Source organism: Protomyctophum bolini (genome assembly GCF_963924005.1).
Source record: "Protomyctophum bolini genome assembly, chromosome: 14".
NCBI lineage: Eukaryota > Metazoa > Chordata > Actinopteri > Myctophiformes > Myctophidae > Protomyctophum > Protomyctophum bolini.
This window is the reverse complement of record NC_137875.1, coordinates 38,504,972-38,529,451: the sequence shown is the minus strand read 5'-3', so window position 1 is coordinate 38,529,451 and position 24,480 is coordinate 38,504,972. Positions and strand designations below refer to the sequence as shown.

At 43.6% G+C, this 24,480-nt stretch overlaps 1 protein-coding gene across 1 annotated transcript in view; it reads left to right on the top strand.

The window, feature by feature from the left end:
- nrg3a (neuregulin 3a) overlaps positions 1–22,972 on the top strand; it is a gene marked incomplete at both ends in the record, with an annotated part of 467,076 nt that extends 444,104 nt beyond the window's left edge. Inside the window, 3 exons of the mRNA XM_080782991.1 lie at positions 15,608–15,723; positions 17,909–18,091; positions 22,288–22,972. Coding sequence (XP_080639117.1) covers positions 15,608–15,723; positions 17,909–18,091; positions 22,288–22,972 — 984 coding nt within the window. The remainder of the gene's footprint in view (positions 1–15,607; positions 15,724–17,908; positions 18,092–22,287) is intronic.
- Positions 22,973–24,480: the final 1,508 nt, after the last annotated feature.

The window sequence follows — 24,480 nt, the reverse complement described above, 5'->3', positions numbered from 1 at the left end:
TATTGTACTTTTGAATTCTAGGAAGGGGAAAAAGAACATTATGAATTAAATCTTTAAATATATAGCATAAGCTTGCAATGTTGTGATCTTTGGATTGGGTGAAATTATCTTCAATACAGCAATGCAGTGATTTACTTTGTAATTTGTACTTTTAAATTCTTAAGTATTCCAGAACTCAAATAGAAATGAACTTTCAATTGTAGTTCAGTAATATTTGACTAGATCCAGGAGTATCCAGGAGTACCAGCTCAGTGGCCTTGTGGTTAGAGTGTCTGCCCTGAGACTGGGAGGTCGGGGTTCAATCCCCTGCCGGGTCATACCAAAGACTCTAAAAATGGGACCTATTAATGCCTCCCTGCTTGACACTCAGCATCAAGGGTTGGATTGGGGTTAAGTCCCTGCGACATACTAGCGTCATGTCCAGGGGGTGTTCTTGTACATCAAGCTGCCTCACGCTACAGAAACAGGAGATAGGCTCCTGCCCCTATGGGCCTCATGGCTCGGCAAGGCTACTTACTAGGAGTATCTAAACTTTAACTCAAGTGGCCTATACTGTACTGGGGTTGAGTACTTTGTCCACCACCGATTGTACTTGAGGTAGAAGTATTGCACGTCTGACTCAACATAGTTGTATGGTGTGTCTGTGGAAGTGTAACTCATGCACTTTTATGCATCTGTTGAAGACATGCAAATACACAAATTGAATGCACAGCCCTGTAGACAGTCTCCCGACATGAGGAAGTGTCAAATGCACACGCCGATTCATCTTCATGTGTCGGTGTAGCTCTAGGAGGTTAGCTACAGTGTTTGTGTGTGTTTGTGTGCATCAGCGCTGGAAGGGGGGTGCGGAGGGTGCTCCAGCACCCCCTGCTGGTGGAGAGGAGCATTTTTTGACATGTCTAGAGCGTGCTGAAATGCAGAATGCACAGCAAGTGAGTTGACAGATAGACGCAACATGACGAGACAGCAAAAGCCTATTGTAGTTTTACTTTCACCTGCACCAGGTTTAAATAAATCTAACCCAAACAACAACACAATAAGAGTCACATACTGTTATTATGATTAACTCGGTTAACTAGGTCCTAAATAAGTCATTATTAGGCCAATTATACCCGAATAAGACCAGAAAATTTCGATTTCCCTCCCACCCTTCAGCCCCCCCCTGGTATAAATACCTTCCAGCGCCCCTGTTTGTGTGTGTGTGTGTGTGTGTGTTTGTCCTGGACTAATCTTGCAAAACGCTGATCTGATCCAAATTATGATAACTGCATGCAGTCTTTTTTCCCCAACACAGTTTACGCATCATTAACACCATAGCAAGTACTGTATGATTTATTACCGTTTTCATGTTGTAAACTTTTAAAGAAAGTACATTTGTACTTGCACAACACTTGCATGACTTTCTTTAGATTTTGAAGTTGATTATCTTTGCCCATGAAGCTTCCAGAAGGTTCTCCTTCCATGACCATCATCATCCATCATCATTCCATCATCTCTTTTATTTTTATTTTTATCTGAAACATTTTCTATATATGAATTTAAGCATAGGCTACTTATACCATCTTTTACTTCTGTGGTGTGAGTGTCAACGGACTCCAAAGAATGTTCAATATACTTTAACCGGTACTTTTTTAAAAGCATAAAGATTGAATAGTCTTTGCAGACTATTAGGCTATCAAAAACAGCAGGATACAAGATATTCAAAAAAGTATCCACAATTTACCAAAACAATTTCAATACTGATTTAACACTAATCTTTGTTTGCTGATAATGTTGTTAAATTGTCTTGTTTGCATCCATCTAACAGAGAATTCTACATCATTGACGTTTCACGTCTATTATTTGTATTCCATGCACTGTATGTACTAACACACCAAATGCACACTCATATACAATATTCATGAAGCACCCTTCCTCCTATGCTGTATGTTACCCTTCATATTGCATTTACACTTCACTGATCTCATTGTTTGCAGCTGGGTCTTTTGATTGCCGCGTTTCAAACCCACTTGTCTGTGTTCCCCACATCCACCTGCCCACTTGTGTTAGGCCCACAGGTCTTTGAGCTAGCGATCGTTCAGTGGTTTGGGAGCGTACAGGGCCAGCGAGTGCTGCCATTCATCATCCTCTCATGCAGTCCTTGTCGACACATCTATCTATCCCATCCCAAGTAGCACACACGGTAAACATCCTTACATTTTAACGTCAGTCAAAAACAAAGCTTCCACTACCTTTAGGAGGGGTGTGTATATGTTGGGCTATGCATATATTATCTTTAACTATGCTAACATATCCCATGTAAATTAGCCACAAGGTTACCTATTCGTTACAGAACAAGTCTAAACTTGTTCCGCACAGAGACTCGTTAACCATATTGGATGTGTATTACCCCAAGGATGTCAGACTAATTTCAACTGTACGGGTTCTTGTACATGTGCAGTAGGCCTACACATGGGAGAATGGCTGTCCATCGTGGGCCAAGGAATAAACAAAAGACTGATAAGTGAATGCTGTGGGACTGAATGTGTGTGTAATAGACAGTTACTTTGTTTTAACTTTAATATCACACAGGGCATGATATTCAAATAAGCTGGAAATGAAATACTGTATAGGTCAAAACAAATTATATAACAGCCTCTCTGGGGCAATGAAAAGGGGCACTGAACTTTAAATATTGGAATGGGTTTCTCATGGCAGGTGGGAAGGTTGAATATATTCTAGCTGAGCCGATAAAGTAATCACAGCACTACAAAATCCTGTTAACTTTTTACACTCTCAGTTATCACACATCATATTGCTGTGAGTTTCATCACTTTATCGGTAATCAGGCGGAAGGATTTTGCACGATCTGGAAATGTGTTTTGGATGAGAAGAGAGAACAGAAATATCTGTGTTACAAGCCAAAATTTCATGAAAGCACATATCATTTTACCTGTGTAATTTAAAGGAATATTTGGGATGTATACATCCGCCGAAAAACGTAACCTACGCCTACGTCTAGTCTAATAATAGCCAGGTGATCAGAGATCGTTGCCTACTAATTTATTTGGTGACATCTGAATTCATATAGGGGCTAAAAGTAAACTGTGTGGAAACAATGCAAAGATTTAAAAAGTATATATAAATGACAGCATTGCAGAACCAATGCAAAAACTTTAGGGTTGTCCTTCATATTGGTCTCCGCGCTGAGACTACCACTAGTACTAAGCTACTACTTACTGTTGTAAACTCTGGACCCTCGTCTGGTTTGACAGACAGTGTGTGCAGGCTGGGTGGTGTGTGATAATCCGGTTGAAGGATTCCTTCAGAATGCAAATCTGGCGAGGGGGGAGGGGTTTACCCAGGCTAGCATTGACCTACGGTATACTGAATACATGAGCAACTCATGTTAGGACACTCTTCCGTTCCAATAGATATACAGCCATAGTCCTGTGGATTAGACTAGTCAAGAATAGAATAGCACCCGATATACACAACAAAATGGATTTCAGAACAATTCTGTCTCTCTAATTTGTCTAATTGCCATATTAGCATGAGCTCATAAATTACTGATCATGGTTTACTGACTCCACAAAATGTATTGTTTGGAAAAACAAGCCGGGGCCATCTTTTATTTAGCGAATGTTGCTTTTAAATCTTGTTTATTTATTTATTTCACTGAGAGTCTATTGGGAACTTATGCAAATGCATCCCGTTTGTTTATTTTGTGCCTACCCACACAAACTCCTATTGATTTCTGTCTGTGAGCTATCAATTATCAGATTTTTCACCACACAGAGAAGCACACTCGGGCTCAAAGGAGCTTCAGCAAAAGCACACTTACATTTATACATGCAGAGTACCACCCACACAAACAAATCACATGTTCCAAACACACAACCTTGTGTGGCAAAGAGTATAGAATAGAATAGATGCCTGTATAAACCAGGTTAATATTGACTGTAAACTCTCTTTGAAAGTCAGTCCATGTGAATTGTGAATATATGCACTAGTTTAGGGGTTGGACAGAGGGTATTGATGTTAATGTATGTTATTTTATCAAGATATTAAACATTCAGCAGTTTGATTTTATACATGTCGCAGGCCTATACATGTCCATCTGGTTCCTATAACTATCAATCATTCAGGGGACTTCCTGAAACCGCCTAAAGGACACCTGGGGGGCTGTATTTTCATTAATTCACTTAATTTATAATTCCCATGAAGGGCACAGTTTGGTGACAGTTTAGAGATTATTTATGACAAAGTGGTCTACCTCTGGACACAATGAAGTCATACTTTCCAATCCTCACGTGTCCTGTAAAGATGTGGCCAGACATCCAATTTGTTAGCATTAGTTCAACACTCAAGCGGGGCACAGGCGCTGGAAGTGGGGCGCTGCAGCACCCCCTGGTGGTGGGGGGAGGTTTTTTAGTTTTTGTATTTCGTTTTTTTTTTTAAAGCTTTTTCTGTTTTGGATGTGTGTATGGAGTTAAGATTACTCTAATAGACCCCCAGGTGTGGTTATAATATTCAAATATGTCTTTCCTGAGGAGGTCACGTGAGGCACGAAGCAAGATGGCCGCACGGCACTGAGCTCTGATAAAGTTTCCTCTTTTTTGACTCAGTTTGTTTTGTTCATTTTTTCAACGTCGATATACCTAAAGACCCAGTTTCACGTCATGGAGGAGGCAGTTGATCCATTCGCCTTCACACCGCAGCGAAATCCACCTCAGGTAGTGCAGGCTAGCATTCCTCTGGAGGATATGGCTAATCAGGATCCGATATCACCTTTAATTTGCCATTTATCCATTGAACCACTAGCGCAGTTGATTAAGAGCTGTACTCAGATCTCTCCTATTACAGTGGGAACAACATCACATTCAATTTTGCTATACGTGGATGACACACTTGTCTATATGGCAGATGTGCAACGATCACTCCTGGTTGTGTTAGAAATTATAGAGATATTTGGGTACTTTTCAGGTTACAAGGTCAATCTGTCAAAATGTAATGCTTGTAAATGTTGATCTGAGTGAAGTGACCATCCAGAGTGAAGTGACCATCCCCTCAGATTATAGTGCTATATTTGGGTATTTAAATCAATGTTTCCTTGGCTAATCTTTCATTGGTGTCCAAAAAAATAGAAGAAGATATTAACAGATCATCATCGGTACCGGCACGTATAGCAGTGGTTAAAATGAATGTCCTGACCCGTATTAATTGTATTAGCTCAATGGTGCCGTTGGCACCCCCAGCGAATTATTGGAAAAGGCTGGACACATTATTAAGGAAATATATTTGGAATAATAAGCGACCTCGTAATAACAGTCGGTGCTTCAATATGGGAAGTCTAATGGGGGATGGGCATGTCCTAATTTCAAATTGTATCGTTGGTTCTACTCTTTTGTGTTGAGAAATCTCATTGTCTGGATGGATGAGGATAAAACAGCTTCTTGGGAAAAATTTGAATAGGAATTATTAGACACTGTAGGGATGAAAGACTTTCTTTTGATGGGTATTTCTATTAAGAAATGTAATTTGTATTATGGTCCAATGTTCTCATATCTACTTCAGGTGTTTAGAGCGGTAGAGACATATTAGGATTTGGAACTAAGTGGTGTAAATCTTCTCCATTGTGGAATAATAACTATGCTATCTGGGGGGAGGCCATTCACTAATAGGAGAAGGGCATTAGGACCCTTCAAGATATTAATGGATCAAATAATAATATGTACTTCCAGGACATCCTTCTACCCTAATAGACAGCACGAGCACATATCCGTGGTTCTTCTCCTCCCAAACCACACTGTTAGCAGACTTCTCTCCATGCAAAACAAAATCTGCACGCTCCCAGAATCCAGCTGCGCTACATTGCATTCACGCAACTGTCATATTTACTGTACAAATATAACTTTTGTCAAACACGCTGTTATTGCGCAAGATCAACAGCCTACGTCAAAATCGTCATGTTTGCCGACTACTTACGCCAACTCCGTTCACTTCATGGGGTCAGTTCTTCACGTGACACACGCGTTACATGAACCACGCGACCGGGATGATTTTCAACCCCACAATGTCGTGAATTCGCTGCGCCAAGCCTACTCTACACTCTGCTCCATAGAGCGACGCAGCAGCAGTTGCAGTACAGTACACTACAGGCTACAGCTGAGCTCCGTCAGAAAGCCCAAACCCAAATGAATCGAATGAATGAAGAAGCCGCTATCGCTTTTGCTCAGTGGATGGGACATTTATACATTTAAAAGGATGGACGCGTGGATAACGGCATGGTTGTGTGCAATATCGGAGGGAAAGGTTCCATAATAAATACGACCAACGTTAGCGTCCATGCTAGCTGCTTCAGCTTAAACATGTCTCGCAAGGGACACCGGAGGCTCTGTGATTTCACCAGCACGAGGCTGTCATGCTTGAAGCAGTAAGCGTGGAAGTCCGTGGCGTGGTCAGACAAGGGTCTGCCCCAACCCCATGTGAAATGCACACTCCTCAGCAGTTCATTCCACAGTTTTTCATTGTGTTTCCCCCCCCAATAAATTAGTTTTTATTTGATTTGCAGAGAAGTCCTATCTGATTGTATTAAACAACGTTAAGCGATGTTTAACGTTGAGCGATGTTACGAGGCGTGACCATATATGGAGGCGTGATCTCATGAGGCGTGACCATATATGGAGGGCGTGATGTCATGAGGCGTGACCATACATGGAGGGCGTGATGTCATGAGGCGTGACCATATATGGAGGCGTGATCTCATGAGGCGTTACCATATATGGAGGGCGTGATGTCATGAGGCGTTACCATATATGGAGGGCGTGATGTCATGAGGCGTGACCATATATGGAGGCGCGATCTCATGAGGCGTGACCATATATGGAGGCGTGATGTTACGAGGCGTTACCACATATGGAGGCAGGATGTCACGAGGCGTGACCATATATGGAGGCGTGATGTCACGAGGCGTTACCATATATGGAGGCGTGATGTCACGAGGCGTTACCATACATGGAGGCGTGATGTCATGAGGCGTGACCATGGCGTGGGGTGACGGATGGGAGATGCAGGTTTTCATAGTAAATGCGACCTATACCGTGGCAATAATATGCATAGTCCTGCCTGTGCTACAAATGTCCATCACCAATTTACTACAGCCCGTTGCGTACAGTAAGTGCATTGGAGATACTGTCAGCACTTTGACCTGCTTCCTTCCCAGTGAGTCATGCATTGTGACAGTGAACAGTCAATACTACTACTGTATGTAACCCATGTGTACTGTAAGGCCCCGCTCTGCGCCTCCCACAGCATATATGCCTACTAAATGTAAATGGCAGAAACGTAGGCAGGCAGTATTTTCAATCAAGTGCAAAACAACGTGTCGTTCAATCAGTGGGCCCTGTCTGACTGTCACCCCTCCACATTTCCACGTATTCGTGAATGTGCTAACCCACTCTTCAGTGGGTCACTCGAATATTACTAACAGCTTTCTGTGCCACGCACTGTCACTGACTGCACTAGAAGCCTTGTCACTGGTTAGTGTGGGTGTGGGTCTGTGTGGGACTGTGGGCGTGCTGGTTGGAACTGCGAGTTTGAAATGAGGGCAGTATTAACCGTCTGAACATGGACGCGGGTAGGAGGCTAAACAGGAACTTGATTGAGTTTGACAAGTGATAGATGGGGTTGGCAGCTGAACCATTCCCCTGTTCAAATATATCATAACAAAGTCGTACAGTAGGCACAGCTGGGTGCTATATAGATATATCAATAGAGGGTATGCACGTGACATCATCATCATACCAGGAAGTTATGCAGGAATGCGTACCGAGTGGCAAAAAACTACTTTCTGGCCTTGACAGCCCATGCATCCAAACTTCATCGCATGAAATGACTTTAAACAACATTAAATTCACTTTGCCACTCGATTTTCCACTCGATCTGCCATTCACTATATGCATGCGCACACCCTCTATATCGGGATATGAGACTGGACCCATCAGCTTCAGAATTATTCTGCACGCTGCCAGTATAGGCCATGGAAGTACATTTCTTGAACACATTTCTTTCTTTTCTTTTCACCTCTTTTCCTCCCCAATTTAGACGTTATATGCCACCACATTGTGTGTCTGTCACTGTTGCTGTTTATCTTTTTGAGCCTTTGTCCTATACTCCTCCCGCCCAACACTCCTTCATGTCAGGTGCTGCCGAAGCCTGAAGGACTACATACAGTGACAATTGTCACCCTCCCTGCCCAAACACGGCCAGTTGTGTTCGTATAGTCTCTCGACAAAGCCGGATGCACCACGTGGATTTGAACCCACAAGCTCTGTGGTAGTAGGCCACATTTTGATTGATTGAATACTTGATTAGTCCGAAAGGTAAACGGCACATCGTTACAGTCAGACTCAGACATTAAGGCTGAAAGGATAACACAAAAAGTCCTGGGGACTGGTTTCCATTGTGGTCCTCCTACTGGATGGTTTATTATTTATTACAGGTCCCCAATAGTATACTCTTCCTGGGGTCCAAACACTCGTAAAATCTAATTAATACAATCAAATTATGCCATTACATACTGTACAGTACGTAGTTAAAAACAAAACAAAACTAAAATAATTGAAGATTCAGTCTTCATATCTTCTAGAAATTATATTATATTACAATCAGTAAATTACAAACAAATTATGAACTAGACATTGTATATCCTATTACTAATAATTGAAATCAAACACTCGGCAAGCTAACTAAACATGATTTCTTTCCTGATCTCCGCTGCCGTCAATTTCTTTTTAAAGCTTGATTTATTCTCTTATGTTTATTATGTGGCGGGGACTCATTCCAATGTGCTCTATACATTACCGTTCTCTTAAGTGCATTCGTTCTAGGTATTAAAGGTTGGAGTGTCTGGTGGCATAGCTATGTCTAGTATTGGTGGGCTGTATCTGTATGTGTAGGTTTACCAGAATGATATACTGTATATTAAACAGAAATGTCGCAAGGCTACAAGCCAACCTTTGATCCACTCTCATCCATGACAGTGGAGTGGAGCTGCAGCATGCATCCACTCAACACTAGTCCTCTCCTCTAGTCCCAGAGCAGCGTAGAGCGAGGTGTGCTGTCACAATGGTGTCAGCGGCCACACCACTGATCCCACCAATAGACGAATTCATAAACGGGTCTCATGGTCGCAGCTTACGTATTTCCTGTAGGCGGACTCGACATAGCTGCGGGGTTTATTGAGAGCAGTCAAGGGATTCACATGACTGCTGGTAGGGCGTTCCACATTTTGGTGTTCCACATTCATTTAGTCCCTTGTTTGTGCCGAATCTGGGTTGTACATGGTTTGTTGCACTCCCTCTGGTGTTGTGGGTGTGGACTTCGTTTACATTAAGGAAGTATTTAGACAGGTACATGGGTATCTTGGTGGTGTATCGAATCTTTTGGACCAGACCCATTGCAAGATGCTGTACTCTGTCGTCGACCCTAAGCCATCCCAGCCTGTTAAAGTGGGCAGGGGTGAGGTGGGTTCGGAGGGTGAGGCCAAGTGTTTTTGTTGACCAGTGAGGAGATCCTGTAAAGGAATCTTGTTCTTTGATTGACTTTTTTGATTACGTTGGTGGCCATTTCATCACCGGAAAGATTGCCCTCCAGGATGGAACCTAGGTAGGCAATTTCATGTTTTTGTGTGATAATATTGTCAGCTGAGGGTCTTTTCAACCTGCAGTTTGTTCCTGTCCGAGACCAGCAGTGCTGAGTCATCTGCGAACAGGAACAAGTTGCAGTCACAAGCTGATGACATGTCGTTTACATATATTAGGAATAGTAAAGGCCCTAGTATGCTTCCTTGTGGAACGCCACAGCTCACTGGGAGGGGGGGGGGGACAGTGTTCCGTTCACCTCCACCATCTGTTCTCTCCCCTCCAGGTAGGATTGCATCCAGCTCACTGATGTGCTATAAAAACCAATAGCTTTTAGCTTGTTAACCAGTATGGAGTGGTTCACGGTGTCAAAAGCCTTTTTGGAGGTCCAGCATGACCATGCCGCAGTATTTGCCAGCATCCACCTCGTGTTTGATGTGGTCGCTCAAATAGAGGAGGCATGTGTCAGTGGAGTGGGATGTTCTGAAACCAGATTGGAACTCATACATTAATGTATTAATTAGTGGCAAGATACTTTTCAACTTTTTGGAACAGAGTGCCTGGATTCTCTTCTTTAATGTTATGCTTGTGATTGACTTTTGACGTTTGTTGTTAGGCCAACCAGTGAACCGGCTAACCAAATGGTGTAACTTTATCAGTAACAGTGACATTCGTGATTGTCTGTCTGTCTGTCTGTCTGTCTGTCTGTCTGTCTGTCTGTCTGTCTGTCTGTCTGTCTGTCTGTCTGTCTGTCTGTCTGTCTGTCTGTCTGTCTGTCTGTCTGTCTGTCTCATATCTCTCTGTCGGACAGCTATTACCTTAGCTATTATCTTTTAACATGCTAATGAGACTACTGTTTCATGTTGCTTTGGGGGAGTCAACCACAGCAACTTGAGACACGTGAAAAACAACGTGTGTGTGTGTGTGTGTGTGTGCGTGTGCGTGTGTGTGTGCGCGCACGCACGCGTGCGCATGATGCTGCTGCTACTTGCTGTGTTGTTTTCCAAAGATGCCAAATTGTAGGGCACTGCTCAAACTGATTACAATACTGATTGAATTTCAGCCAGAAAAATCAGTGAAGCTTAGCACGTCAACTGCTTTCACCCTTTGGGCTTGCATAGCCTGTGATTTTGTTGAGAGCATGGTAGTCGGGCCAGTGACTCTCATCCGTCTGTCCCCTCAGATGTGGTTGGAGTCATTTTTAATTGGGCATGATTGGCAATATACAGGCCGATTCCAAGCAGAGTGTGGCATGACATAAACACTTTTAGTAGAAGCCCCAGGAGGCGTCCACACGCACCCCCCTTCTTTCTTTGGGATCCATATACAGTATACAGTTGTCCACAACAACCGTCAATCCAACCAATAGGTTCATACTGTATGTGAGCATGCCGGGCATGACTCGGATCAGCAAACCCTAGATGTGTCTTCTAGTAATGAATAGTTTGTTACATTCCGTCAATGTCGGCTTAAAACCTTTTTTCTATAAAGAGCACAGCTATAGCCCTTTGATTTCTTTATTTCTTTCTGAAAAGAACGCACCAAGTGATTTATCGTTGCTCAGGTGCACAGTGAATAGTTAGAGTTTCTGCACCCGTTTTTATTTATTTATTTATTTTGATCCTAAATTATAAACAGCATTTTCAATTTTGTTACTTGGGTGCCAATGTCAGTATTTTCCCTAAGTGCCCAAATAATAAGAATTACCTCGCATTAAGGGATAGAAAGCTGAATGATTTTATGTGAACAACAGGATGAGCGTACAGGCTAAACTTTTAGGCAACTCATACAAACTTTTACGCCATTTTTTGTTTGTAGATATTGTACTGTCTGTCTGAACTTCCTGACAGTGTGCTGACAGTGTGATTGTGTCTCACTCAGTCACCCACAGAGATTAGCTTAATGACTGGCCAGTTAGTGTTGGCTGTTGTTTCACATGGATTTACACTGTTCCCTAAAAACCATCACCATTTTAGCCATTTTTTGATGTGTCCTTCTAGCATAAAGGAAGTGACCATTTGATTCAACTATCAGTGAATTATTTGGTGAGATATGCATAGCACATTGACTAGCAAAGGTGCATTCGCTTAACCGTTGATCTTTTTTTTTTTTAAATCTCTCTGTGATAAAATTCACGTCGGGGAAAAGCTTATCGTTTTAATTAATTTCATGCTATTTCTACCTAGCTTGATCCAGTAGAGAGAAACGGAGAGCAGGGACGCTACGTGGCAAGTAACGGCTGTGAGCCAATTCACAACGGTATGCAATGCATTCCTGTTCCACCGCAGGCTGCTTCCACAGTGCACCCCAGTGAAGCCATTTCAATTTAATTTATGCCTCTGTAATAATCTTATCAGATTAGGTGAAGGCTCAGTAGGGTTGCGTCAGCAGTCAACAATTAATGCATTTTTTGCGCATGGATGAAGTAGCCAATTAAGAAGAGGGCAGATCGCTCATTGGCCTGTACTGTATGAAGCCGCCGGCAGCATTCCTCCACACTCCAGCGTGATGGTGTGGAGGTACAGTAGGCGGAGTAGATTGCAATAGAGACCCATTTAACTCTATTTGGCTTCTAATCAGGTTCAAGTTATTAATGGCCACACTGTAGGGCAAATGTGCAAATGTGTTATACTGTATTTTCTTCACACCGGTGGTACAGTAGTCTCCAAATGCTCTGATAATCAGCGAAAAACGAACTCTTACGCTTCATGGAAATGGAATAACAAAACATAATTATACAGTATAGCCTATGATACAGTGCATGATATGGCAACTGGCAAAGAAAGCAAGGAAAGTGGGCGCAACACCTGTGACCTTTCCCACCTCAGGCAGCTGAGGAAGTTCAATGTGTTACAGCTGAAGGTAACATCTTTCTGCTCTGCTACAACCCACAGCATCCTGTCATGCCATCTCTATAATGTATGGGTCATGGAAAGAGCTTTTCATCTCTATACAATTTACAATTTACAATTTAGGCATTTAGCAGACGCTCTTAATCCAGAGCGACTTCATGGAAAGACCTACGAGGTCTGTGGGAGGTTGGAAGGTCGGCCGAGTGCACCATAGTGAGTTCTCCATTGTCTACCTGCAGGGCATATGCAACAGCAGGTGCTTGAGGAGGTGCTTCATGAAGGTCAAACATCATCCTAGTAATGGACTGTTTGTGGCGATGCGAAACGGAGAACCGTGGAGGTGCCTCAAGGCTCAGAAAGATTTCTTTCACTGCGGCTGTCGGAGCTCTGAATGAGGACATGGTAAAAAGATTAAATAAAAAAGAGGATATGGTCAAAAAACAAGATATAACAAAAAACCAAATGAATCCTGAAAAACTGCTAGAAATGTGTACCATGAGTGATTCAACTTCGGATGTTGAGTTTGTCAAAGTACAGTTAATTGACAACTTAATGTACAGTTTAGATCTTATTTTAGTCCATGTTGTTTTTCTTGGTAATACTTTGTGGAACAACAGCACCCTCTTCTGGTTGAACTAAACTTCCATTTAGTAGACGTGCTAAGCAGATTATTAGCCTCGCGTTTGCGATACTAATATACCACCTCGCTCGCCTCGGGGCATAATGCATACATGCAATAGGGGCGGGTGAAGTGTGGCTGCGCCAGGCTATAGCAGATTATAGGAGCTGGAGTTGTATGTCTATGCATAGTTTGACTACACATGTGCTGTCGTCTCCATCAGGCACAGCTGGGTGACTTTTGAGCAGCAGTCAAGAAACGGGTGTTGCATAACCGGGCGGGGCATGCATTCCCAACTTTCCGACTTAGGCTCCTTGGTCTCGGTGCCTAGTGATTTAAAAAGGATCAAAGCATGTTCATTCATCTCGCAATGAATCTATTAATATGTTATCTCTCTAAAGTGTAACGTCTATCTTACAGTACATATAAGCAACCCAATTTTAAACTTATGTTATGTTTGTTTTTTTAGTGGTGAAACCACTGTCCCTGGGCTGGGACCGTCTGAGCACGGAAATAGCAAGTGTCACTGTTGCGCAGCCTAACACACACACACACACACACACACACACACACACACACACACACACACACACACACACACACACACACACACACACACACACACACACACACACACACATTTGAATTATTTTTATTTGGATCTGCACAAGAGGCGTAATACAATAGACCCAAACACTGATCAGAATTAGGTTATACATTATATGATCCAACCAGATATAACTGCTGCACATGGTTAACACACAGAGGGAACACAGAGAGACAGAACAGTATTTAGCCAGCTTTTTTGCATTTGTCTTTTGCAATCCACCCAATTGCAGACCCCTGAGCACAAGTTTATGGACATGGCCCAGACTTCCAAATACAAGGACAATAAGTTGACAGTTATATCCCAAGGCCATAATACGTTCCACCAGAATCTGATATTTCATAAGTTTGGATGTAAAACAAGTGTCCATATACAAATCAAATGGGCAGCCTATTTCAAATATAGTGACAGTTTTTCTAATTTCACTGATGAACACAATATCTGGGGTATTTGGAATATCTTGTAGTGAATTGACATGCGTGTCATTGTGATCAAACCAGTCTATTTTTTACAGTGCTGTGTTTATACATTCTTGTTGTCCTGTCCTGTACTCCTCTGATCTTGTCTGAGACCAGGTCCACCAGACGGTCATGTCTGGCAATGTACAGTCCTTTATAGTGGCTGCAACCATTTAAGATGTGTGCGACTGTTTCTTTGTCATGTGGTACTGGATGTAGGATGCAGTGTGGGTCGTGTGCTGGTACCAGCCAGGTTGCCAAGTTGAACTTGGTCGGCAACACCTGTAAACGGGCTTTAATAGTGAAAATAAGAATGTCCTCACCTATGGTGTTATTTGACAGTACAGAGTGTGATAATGAGTGGTTTGCAAAGGGAAGAATAGCCAGTTTTCCCTGCAGTCCAGTGTTGTGCACTTTCTGATCGCTTCATTCCTAGAATGTTGGCTCTTGCGGTCGCGGATTTGATTGAGGTCGCACATGCACGGACACGCAGATCTATGATGATGCTGTTGTTGAGCGCAGCAGTTGTTGTATCAGGCGCCGCCCACTTTAACTGTAATCCTGATCGCTGGCATAGATCATTAAGATCCATCCAGTCGGACCGCACACCGAATCCAGAGGCTTTAATGTCCAATTTACCATTCACCTTAGTCTTGAATCCAAGGAACTGCGTCTCGTTCTCCAGCGCGTGGTGGTACTTTACGTCGCCGCATGTGTTGAGTGAGTGACTCGCGAGCCATTTCCCTGACCGTGGGGTCGTCGCTGTTGAGCATATTTATAAGGTGACTGGTTCTGGTGGCGGTGTAAACCCATTCATTATTCGGTACACCCAGACCACCATCCCTGATGGGCTGAAACAGTATGGCACGGGTGGAGTGAGAACCAGCCCCTCACCAAGCGCACTACTGCCTTGTTATTCAGTTCTGTAAGGGTGTTCTGTGGCAAATGGATATTCGAGAATATCCATTTATATAATAGATAGATTTTTTGGCGAGTGCCGATTCTCTGATTGCCTGCAATTTCATTCGGATAGGGAGGGGGGAGGAGTCGATCAAGTCCAGTCTGACAGAGTAGTCATCATACAGCTCTCTGACTTGCTCTTCCCAGTGACTTGCAACATTACATTTATGCCCCAAGTATTGATAAGTTTCATGTCTTGAATACACTCACACTAGATTTGTACCACCGATTACCACCACTGCACGATTACCACCGCTGCGCGCGCACACACGCACACACACACACACACACACACACACACACACACACACACACACACACACACACACACACACAGTACAGTCTGATTTTTCTTTTATTTATTTTTTAACTGTCTGCCTAATCCTCTGTTGTGAGAACCAATGTCCTCTAGTGCAGTGATTGCTGTATAGTAGTGTTGTTTGTTTGTTTACTTAATGTTTCTGTTTGTTTGCTTTTCATTCTTATAGTACTGTAAGCGGCCCTCCCAGTCTCGTGAGGGCGCTCTCTGTGAATCCAGCTGCGCTCACTGCAATGTTAACAACACCACGATCAACACCTCCAAAGGCCCAGCAAAACATTACAGGTAAGGCAGGAATGCAGACGCACGCCTACACACACACACACACACACACACACACACACACACACACACACACACACACACACACACACACACACACACACACACACACACACACACACACAATGAACAATGTCTTATGCTGTATATGGGAGGACCTTTCATCGGACACATTCATAATTCACCCTTAACCCCACCCTTGTAGTCGACGTGAGCAGCATCAAAAGTCTTACAAGGGAGGATGTTTCTCATCTCTTTTCTTGCAAGGGTTATCTTTCCAAAGGTGGAATGTAACTGTACACTGTACTAACGCAGACATAAACGTGCATAAACAACCACAAGTTCCCACAGGCAAGTGTAATTGTCGGTGTACACAGCCAGTGTATCTCTTGTCTCTACATTCTGTAGAGACAAGAGATACAGAGTGCTGGTGATTATTATAGCAATATAGCAACCTCAGTGTCCCTCCTCATAATCAGCTGGGACGCATTGAAGAGAGGAATTGAATTAGCCATGTTATGGTGCAGCCAAAGTTAATTGTTGATTCACGGAAGAATGATAGTAATTATAATTGGAGCTATAAACACTACACCTATCTCTTACACTGTACATGGAAGAGATGAGACGGAGATCAAACTAGAAAAAGTGCTCCTCGGAGCACAGGTCTCCACACACAGGAACATTATAATAGTGCTGAATCCCAACTGACGTGACCACAAGATATCAGACATAATAACCGCTAACTGCAGCAAAGGCTGACCTTGAGCTGTCTGAGATGTCTCTCGTATAGCCTATAACTATATGTCACGGTCTCAGACTTTGCTCATCTAGATGTTGTTTTTCTATGTTATGTTCCACTTGTTTTGATTCTATGGTCTGTTTATCTACCTGTTGCATGTCTATGTTCTTGTTCTATAGTTGTTTTATATGTTCATGTCTTCCCCATGTGTTTCTCATGTGTAATCGGCCCTCCTGTGTATATTTAGTCTTGTTCCCCAGTTCCTTGTCGGTTCATTGTTTAGTGTCACTCTGCATTTGTGATTTCTGTTCTGTTCACCTGTTTTATAAAATACCCAACCATGGGTTTTGATATGCTCCTGCCTGGCTGTCCTGCATTTGGGTCCTCACCACCACCACCACCACCAGATCGGGACAGTATGCTACAGTTCAGGCAGTACACAATACATATCAAGTACACTGTGTCTCACGTACAAGTACACAGCCATGGGCGATCAGATTATATAACACTATCCATGCTCTCTAAATGATATTCTTTGCAAGCAAGCATGCAGCCAAAATGTCACGGCAAAAAAGCCTTTGTGTAACTTCAAAAGGGCTTTGCATTGAGAGACCTTACGAAGTACCACTACTACCGTTAGCTACTGTAATTCAGGGCCTTACTCAAGGGGGTCTACTTCACTACTTACTGGTTTTAGCTGGCAGACATTTGCCCTTGTCACAAGAAGTGACATGCTCAGTGGGTGATCAGGGTTTATTTATTTGTAATTGCATCTTAAGCTGGCCTTCGGATGTTGTTGTTAGCTAACCAAAGTGACATTGTGTTCCAAACAGACATTGTGGCTCACAGACATCATAGCTAAGGGACTGCTGTTTTCGGAAAAATGAAGCTCTTGATTAACTCTATAGCACAAATGGTGACATCCGCATGCTTATTATATTGCATAATTATTGTTATAAGAACTAATGATACGTGTGATGATTTATAATAATAATAATACATTATAAAGACATAAGTTCAAGTATGAATGCATTGAAGAATGTAGACGATCATATTACATTTTTACCAGATACATGGATTCCTGGTTCATTGGCATCAAAGTGCCTAAACGTACAGTAGCTGGCCATGATAAGGGCATCCTACTGTACTTTATGTCCCTTAGAGAGACTGTATAATAGATAGTGGTCGAACGGTGTCAACATAAAATGGGTTCAAAATCATGATTCTACGGCTGGGGAAATATGTGCTCCAGTCAACTACTTTTGTGTTACTATAATGGGCCTTATTTCCTTGTATTCTTTTATTTTTAAGATTGTTGTCATTACAACCATCACACAAAATGACTACAATCTTGAGCAAGTCCCACGCAAACAATGTCTGCCAGTCCCACACAAACAATGTCTTATGATTGCCGTTGCTTTTCTGTTTTGTTTCCCCCCCCCCCCTCAGAAGTAGCTCCTTGTCCAACAGCCCAGACCAGAGAACTCGGCCAGCTCATTGCTCAGCTCCTCGCAGAACTCCTCCCATTACCAGAGGAAGGCTGAATCCGATTGGAACGTCAAAATGTTCTGGTCCCGCCTACCAACATCTCCAGGAAGTGGAGTCGTGTGAAAAGGACATTGAAGCACAGGGGTGAGGACATTATATCTTTGGGACATTGTAACGAATGTTTTTTTTAACCCATTTCTACAGGCCTGAGATCAGATTCTTTAAAAATGTCTTCTACCTGTACATCCTGACAGTTTTCTGAAAAAGCTATGTTTCTATGTCAGTCGTTCTTACGGGTGGCGCGCTACGAGCTTGTAGGTCTGCTATTTTGGTCTGCTTATTGGTCTGCTATTAGGTCTGCTATTTTGAGGCAGAGGGAAATGGAGAGAGAGATGAACAAATCAATATTGGATGTCCCTAAACTACTGCCTTACTATGAAGCGGCCTGGTTGCTTTAAACACGCGCAATGTGGTCAAAAAATAGCAGGCTAGAGTGTAAGTGTAAGGGTCCCTTTGGTTAATTATACACAGGACTCACACTGAGTATTTGAACTGTGTATACATATGTCCATATTGAGTAAGTGCCCATGCATCTAAGAAATGCAGGACTGTATGCTGCTGTCAAAGCTCCGGATTTCATTTCAACATTGGAAATATCAAAGTCTTTCATTTAGAAAAGATATACTTTTTAAGACAATTGGCCCGTGGAAGCCGGGCCGGGGGGGGGGGGGGACCTGTGAAATAAAGTCTTATTTGTAATAAAGTCTTATTTGTGAAATAAAGTCTTATTTCACAGGTTTTGAGCCAGCCAATGTGATTAACTACTAATTAGCTTGAAGCTCTTGTCATCTCACTAAGGACTAAGGAGATTGTCTAGCCAGTTTGCTGATCATTTTGTTCACAATTCTGCCTAGCACCAGCACCTGTAATAAAAAACCAGCCTCCCAAAGCTTATTGAAGATTGTATTTTATTTGTATAGAACTGTGGAGAGAGCTTGGTAAGAGAGGGCATAGAGCAGAGAGACATCGCCAATGCCGAGCTGGATTCACTCACTCTGAGTTGAGTTACTGTAAGGTGCCCCCTCAGAAATCAGTTTTCTTCAGGGTCTGACGCATGGCGTGTGTGCCATGTGCGCTGATTAGCGCCTGGCTCATGACATGACTGACTACTAATCACCATCGCACGACCGAGTATAAACTAACCTTTCTTCAGAATGTCTATTTGGAATTGTGGCTCCAGGTCGACATTAGTGACGTTTTCTTTCTGTCATGGGAGAAGCCACAATAATGGAGTCAGACATATAACGTTAGACAGTGTTCTGTCCGTAGCTACCAAGAGAGGGAGGCGACGAGACGCCACTGATCAACAGAAAGTGTATTTAATTTACTGAGGCTATGTGGCTTGACCCAGTTTTTCGGAGCGCCATTGCTGTATTTACCTGTACAAGCTATAGCAGCACGCCAGACATAAGAGACCCAGTGGCCCCATCTGAAGATAAGCTCCACATGACCTACATACAGGACAAACCACATTTTAGCAGTGATGGAAGAAGTAGTCGTATTTTGGACTTTAAAAGTATCCATACTCCTGGCCTATATTGTGCAAATAGTTCAAGTTTGGTATTCAAAAATGTTGGCATTAAAATATTCTTAAAGTACGAAAAGTAAAAAAAAAAAAAAATTACTCATCGTTGTGCAGAAGGTCCCATTTCACAAGTTTCCAAATGTATTGAAATCCTTTGAAAATTGCGTATCACAAGCTCTCAACACGTCGCAAAGCGACGGATCGGCTATTTTTCAAATAGCCAAAGTATAGACAGGGCTGAAGTGGTTAATGTATGTTTTGTAATTGTAATCAAAATCTACAAAGTAACTAGTAGCTAAAGTTTTTAAATAGGAGAAAAAGTACTATATGCCGTAATATATATATGCATCTGAGATGTAATAGGGTTGAAGCTAAATTATCGAAAATAGTAAATACTCCAGTAGAGTAAAAGAAAATACCCCATATGCACAGTAGTATATTAACTTTCCACCACTGCATTTTAGAAAGACATACCACACTATGATAGGAACGGACAGGCAGGAAGAGAGTCGAGCAAATGGAGAACCAGGGTTAAAATGCACATGAAAATGAATGAGAACAGAAAGATAGAGGGACAGACGGAGAACTGGACTTCCATCCACTCACTGTATAGTACACCTGTACCCGTGCGACAAGAGGTGGCCGTGCAAAATGCATGGTGGAGGCTGAAAGACGGACAGACAGACAGCCAGACTCGACGAGCTGACTAAAGAGAGCGCTGCCGTGCGCTGATACTGTAAAAGGGGGTCTCGGGTTGCCATGGAGACGTTAAGCTGTGAAGGGAAACCGAGAGTCGGACAGAAGCCAGAACAGAGAGGCGTGGGTCACTGCCAGTCAGATGGACAGAGAGAGACGGAGAGAGGAAGCGCTGTGAATACATTTCAATTTAGCCGGCAAGAATGGAGAAGTGAAAAGACAGAGGTGGAGAGTCAGACCATGAGGGTGCATATACTAGCATATGACAGTATTACAGTAGCTCCTTCTCACAGTGCACCTGTTAAGAAGAACCCTGGCCTTATCTCCCCAGAATGTCTGCCGGGGAGACAGAATGTCCTGTGTTGTTGCTGCTATTTTAAGATAAACCTGTCTGCAAAGCGACCGACAGAGAGGTGGAACGCTTTTGTCTATTTCTCTCCTACCAGCATCTTTTAGATAAGCATGTCACCTCCTCCCCCTTTACCTATTCCTCTCTCTCTCTCTCTCTCTCTCTGTCTCTCTCTCTCTCAAAATCAGACTGCTGAGGTTGAATATATGCAGTACACATTGTGTGTGTGTCTGTGTGTCTGTCTATTTGTGTGCGTGCGTGCTTTGCCATCACTTTCATAGACCAGCACAGTGGCTTATATGGCAGACAAGATTGCAGATAGATAGCGTGTGTAAATTAATAGTCACGTTGTTACTTTTATGCCATGTTTCCCTGTGAAGGACCTAAGGCATAAGTAGTCTTCACACACAACTGCACAGGGACGTTAGTGGTGGGATATATTTTAAAAAGACATGTGGGGAAACTGTCTTGATTTCACTCGGAATTATTCATGCTTGAGCAGTCGCGATAGATAAATAATTCATGGATAAATGCCTGCCATTCACAGCAACAGCCGATCCAAAATACATGTGTGTGTAATGCCTTTCCCGCTGCTCACGCTCTGCTCCAGGGCGTGTGTTTGAACTCTATTGTATAGATTCTTGCGTTCCCATTGTATTTGGCAACATCAAAAGAGAGATTTGTCTGTTGAATGTTATCTCGGGGCATTAGGGCCCTGACATCATCCTCTCTTATCTAGCCCACGTGGGGATCGTCCCTTTGTACTGTGCTAAAGTCTCAAATGCCGCTTTTTGGAGAGGTTCTCACCAAAGAAACAACACCGGCAATACCACAGCAACTAAAGAATATGACTGTGTTTGCACTTTTGAAATACTGTACAACACCCTCCCTATACCCCATACTGTCCTCCAGCCAATCTTGAGGGAAACTTAAAAGTGTGAATGTCGTCGTATTATCGGCAGAAGACTCAAAGTTGAATGTTGATGCTCAGTGTGCAAGCTATCCCTTTTAGAGGATTATGAATTATTACACAAAGATAATGAAACAAGCCTCTGAAACGCCGCTAGATGGAGGGGTAGATAACACACAGGAGGAAGACAGCATGGTCGTTTTTTGAGGCAGAGGGAAATGGAGAGAGAGATGAACAAATCAATATTGGATGTCCCTAAACTACTGCCTTACTATGAAGCGGCCTGGTGGCTTTAAACACACGCACACATGTTCAAAACGAAATAAAATATATTTTCTGCATGGTTCTTTTTAAGTGCCGCGGGCCCTACACTGACATGCCTTTGTAGATGGTGAAACATTTTAACAACGCTTTTGATTTTGTAACACTACACTACTCTCTCTCACTCAGAATGAATATTAGGCTACAATTTAAATATCAACTACAATGCTAAACGTGCACTCCCATGCACGTTTGTGCGCATGGGAAACTGTTCTGAGCAGGGCCAGACAGAGAGAAGAGTGCCATCCCTAAGGAGATTTGTCCTGTGTGTAGTAGCCACCTGAAAACTGTTGACCATAATTTCACAGATTTCACACCACGGCCGCCATTTTGGTATTTCCCACCCCAGAGTAAGAGCGAAGTGGCCGGCATTCAAGGTGAAGTTGAGTGAGTTCCACAGCGTAAATCCATCTTTTCTCCCTCTCTCTCTCTCTCTCTCTCTCTCTCTATCTCTCTCTCTCTCCTGTCTGAGTACACAGGTACCAGATGCAGGGCAACGAGAGGCCTGCAGGCAGTGACCCCAGACAGGATGCCTTCCTCCACATGCGGCCTGCTGTGTCTGCAGAGGGCTGCAGCCCCCTGGCCAGGTGGGGCGGCCCTGTGGAGGAGCTGCAGCAGCAGCAGGCTCCCTCCGTCCGCAGCCTGAGGAGACACGGCCACTCCTACTCCTCCTCCTCCTGCTGCGCTCCTCCTCCCCCGTTCCGCTCCTGTTCCATCCCCATCATCCCGTCGGTCCACTGTCACCCGCACGACAATGACATCTCCTGTATGCAAACCAGCGTCAGCCCGGTGGTGGCGGCGCTGGGATCCGCTCCCTGTAAGGAAGTGCGAGCGGGGAGGAGTGAGCGCCGCGCGTCTTCCTCCTGCCTCCAGAAGCGGGACGAGGTGACCACGTTGCTGGAGGAGGCCCAGGAGCACCTCAGGGCTCTGGCCTTGGCCCACAGGAAGCGGGAAGACGCCGGTGTGAACCCGGGGGGCAGTGGCGGCTCGGTGGCAGCGCGCGTGGAAGCCAGAGAAACTGTCTGCTTCTTGAGCCCTCATGGAGGAGGAGGAGGCGGAGGAGGAGGAGGAGCCGGAGGTCTGGGTTGCTCCAACGGACTCACGGAGACTCAGTTGCTCAGCCCCAACCTATCGCAGAGAGACTTGAGCCAGCGGGGCCAATGAAAGGACAGGACCCAGGGACCTTGACCTCCTGGCCTCATTCGATGTCGTTTGACAAACTTCTGGTGTTTTGAATTCTTGAACGCAGACACTTTCGGCGTCCTGTGGGATGAGATGCAAACGGGTGGATAAAAAAAAAAAAAGAAGAAAAAAAAAGAAAAAAAACATAATTTGTTTTGGAGAATCTGGTGTTGTATGCATACTTTATGGATATGTGCAAACATTTGGAGTGGCTGCCTCGCCAATTTGCAGTATGGGGAAAAAGAGAAAACATATTTACGTACATTTATTTAAAAATGAGAGAAACACTTCTACTTAGACAAAAAGAAACCAAATAGTCTGTCAGATCCATGGTGTTTTTAATTGTAAAAAGAATATATAAATATATATAAATATATATGGATATAAATATATGGAATTCTAAAAGTGACCAAGTACAATGTTGAAGAACACAGGAATGATGTACCTTTTACATTTCTTTTTGTCTCCTACCTTTTTTTATAACAGCTCCTGGACCCCTCCCCCCCCCCCCACCCCACCTCCACACACACGCACACGCGCGCGCACACTGACTTTTTTTCTGGCCCACTTGTACACTAGGAGCTTCATAACAGGCCTTAGGCTGCCACCCGGCCAGAAATCGTAATGGTCGCCACAAGAGGGAGTGACTGAAGTTGATATCCCTGCTGTCGCCTTTGACAGTTCGACATCCTGCGCGAACTGAACAGACACCTGGATTTGACCGTACAAAATATAACAATAACTCCCTGGATCTCAACAGAACGCTCAACGGATGTACAGTATAAAGCAAGGACCGACAAGACGGGGAGAATTATTAACATGGACCGCTACATCTACAGAAGCCCACAGACTCCTGCAGAGCTCCTCCATGGTCAGAGTTTGGGAGAGCTGATTTCTTAGGACTGTCCAGATATGCTGACGTGACCAGGGGTTTGAACTGATGTAGTTTTTTATAAATGAGACTCACCTCACATACGCACATTTCACACATACACACACACACACACGCACGCACGCACGCACGCACGCACGCACGCACGCACGCACGCACGCACGCACGCACGCACGCACGCACGCACGCACGCACGCACGCACGCACGCACGCACGCACGCACGCACACACACACACACACACACACACACACACACACACACACACACACGCACACACACACACAGAGCAAAATCCTCAATGTTGATTTCACTCGTGAGTGTAAAAATGGACCCAACGTTTTATTTTTACACTCTCCGAGTTAAATGAAAAGAGGATTTTACTGTGCATACATACTCCATAGCTGCACAGGTCTATTGCCAGTTATCGTGTGGCTACAAAAGGGACGGATAAAATGGTGGGATAGCTGTGACTGGAAAGGCCAGAAAGGGGAAGGACACATCATGGCCACAGAAGAAGAGGAGTATATCTGCAATTTTTTCTTTTGTCACTTTGTTTGGTAAACTGAACAATTGCTGCTGTCTGGGGGCTGAAAGTT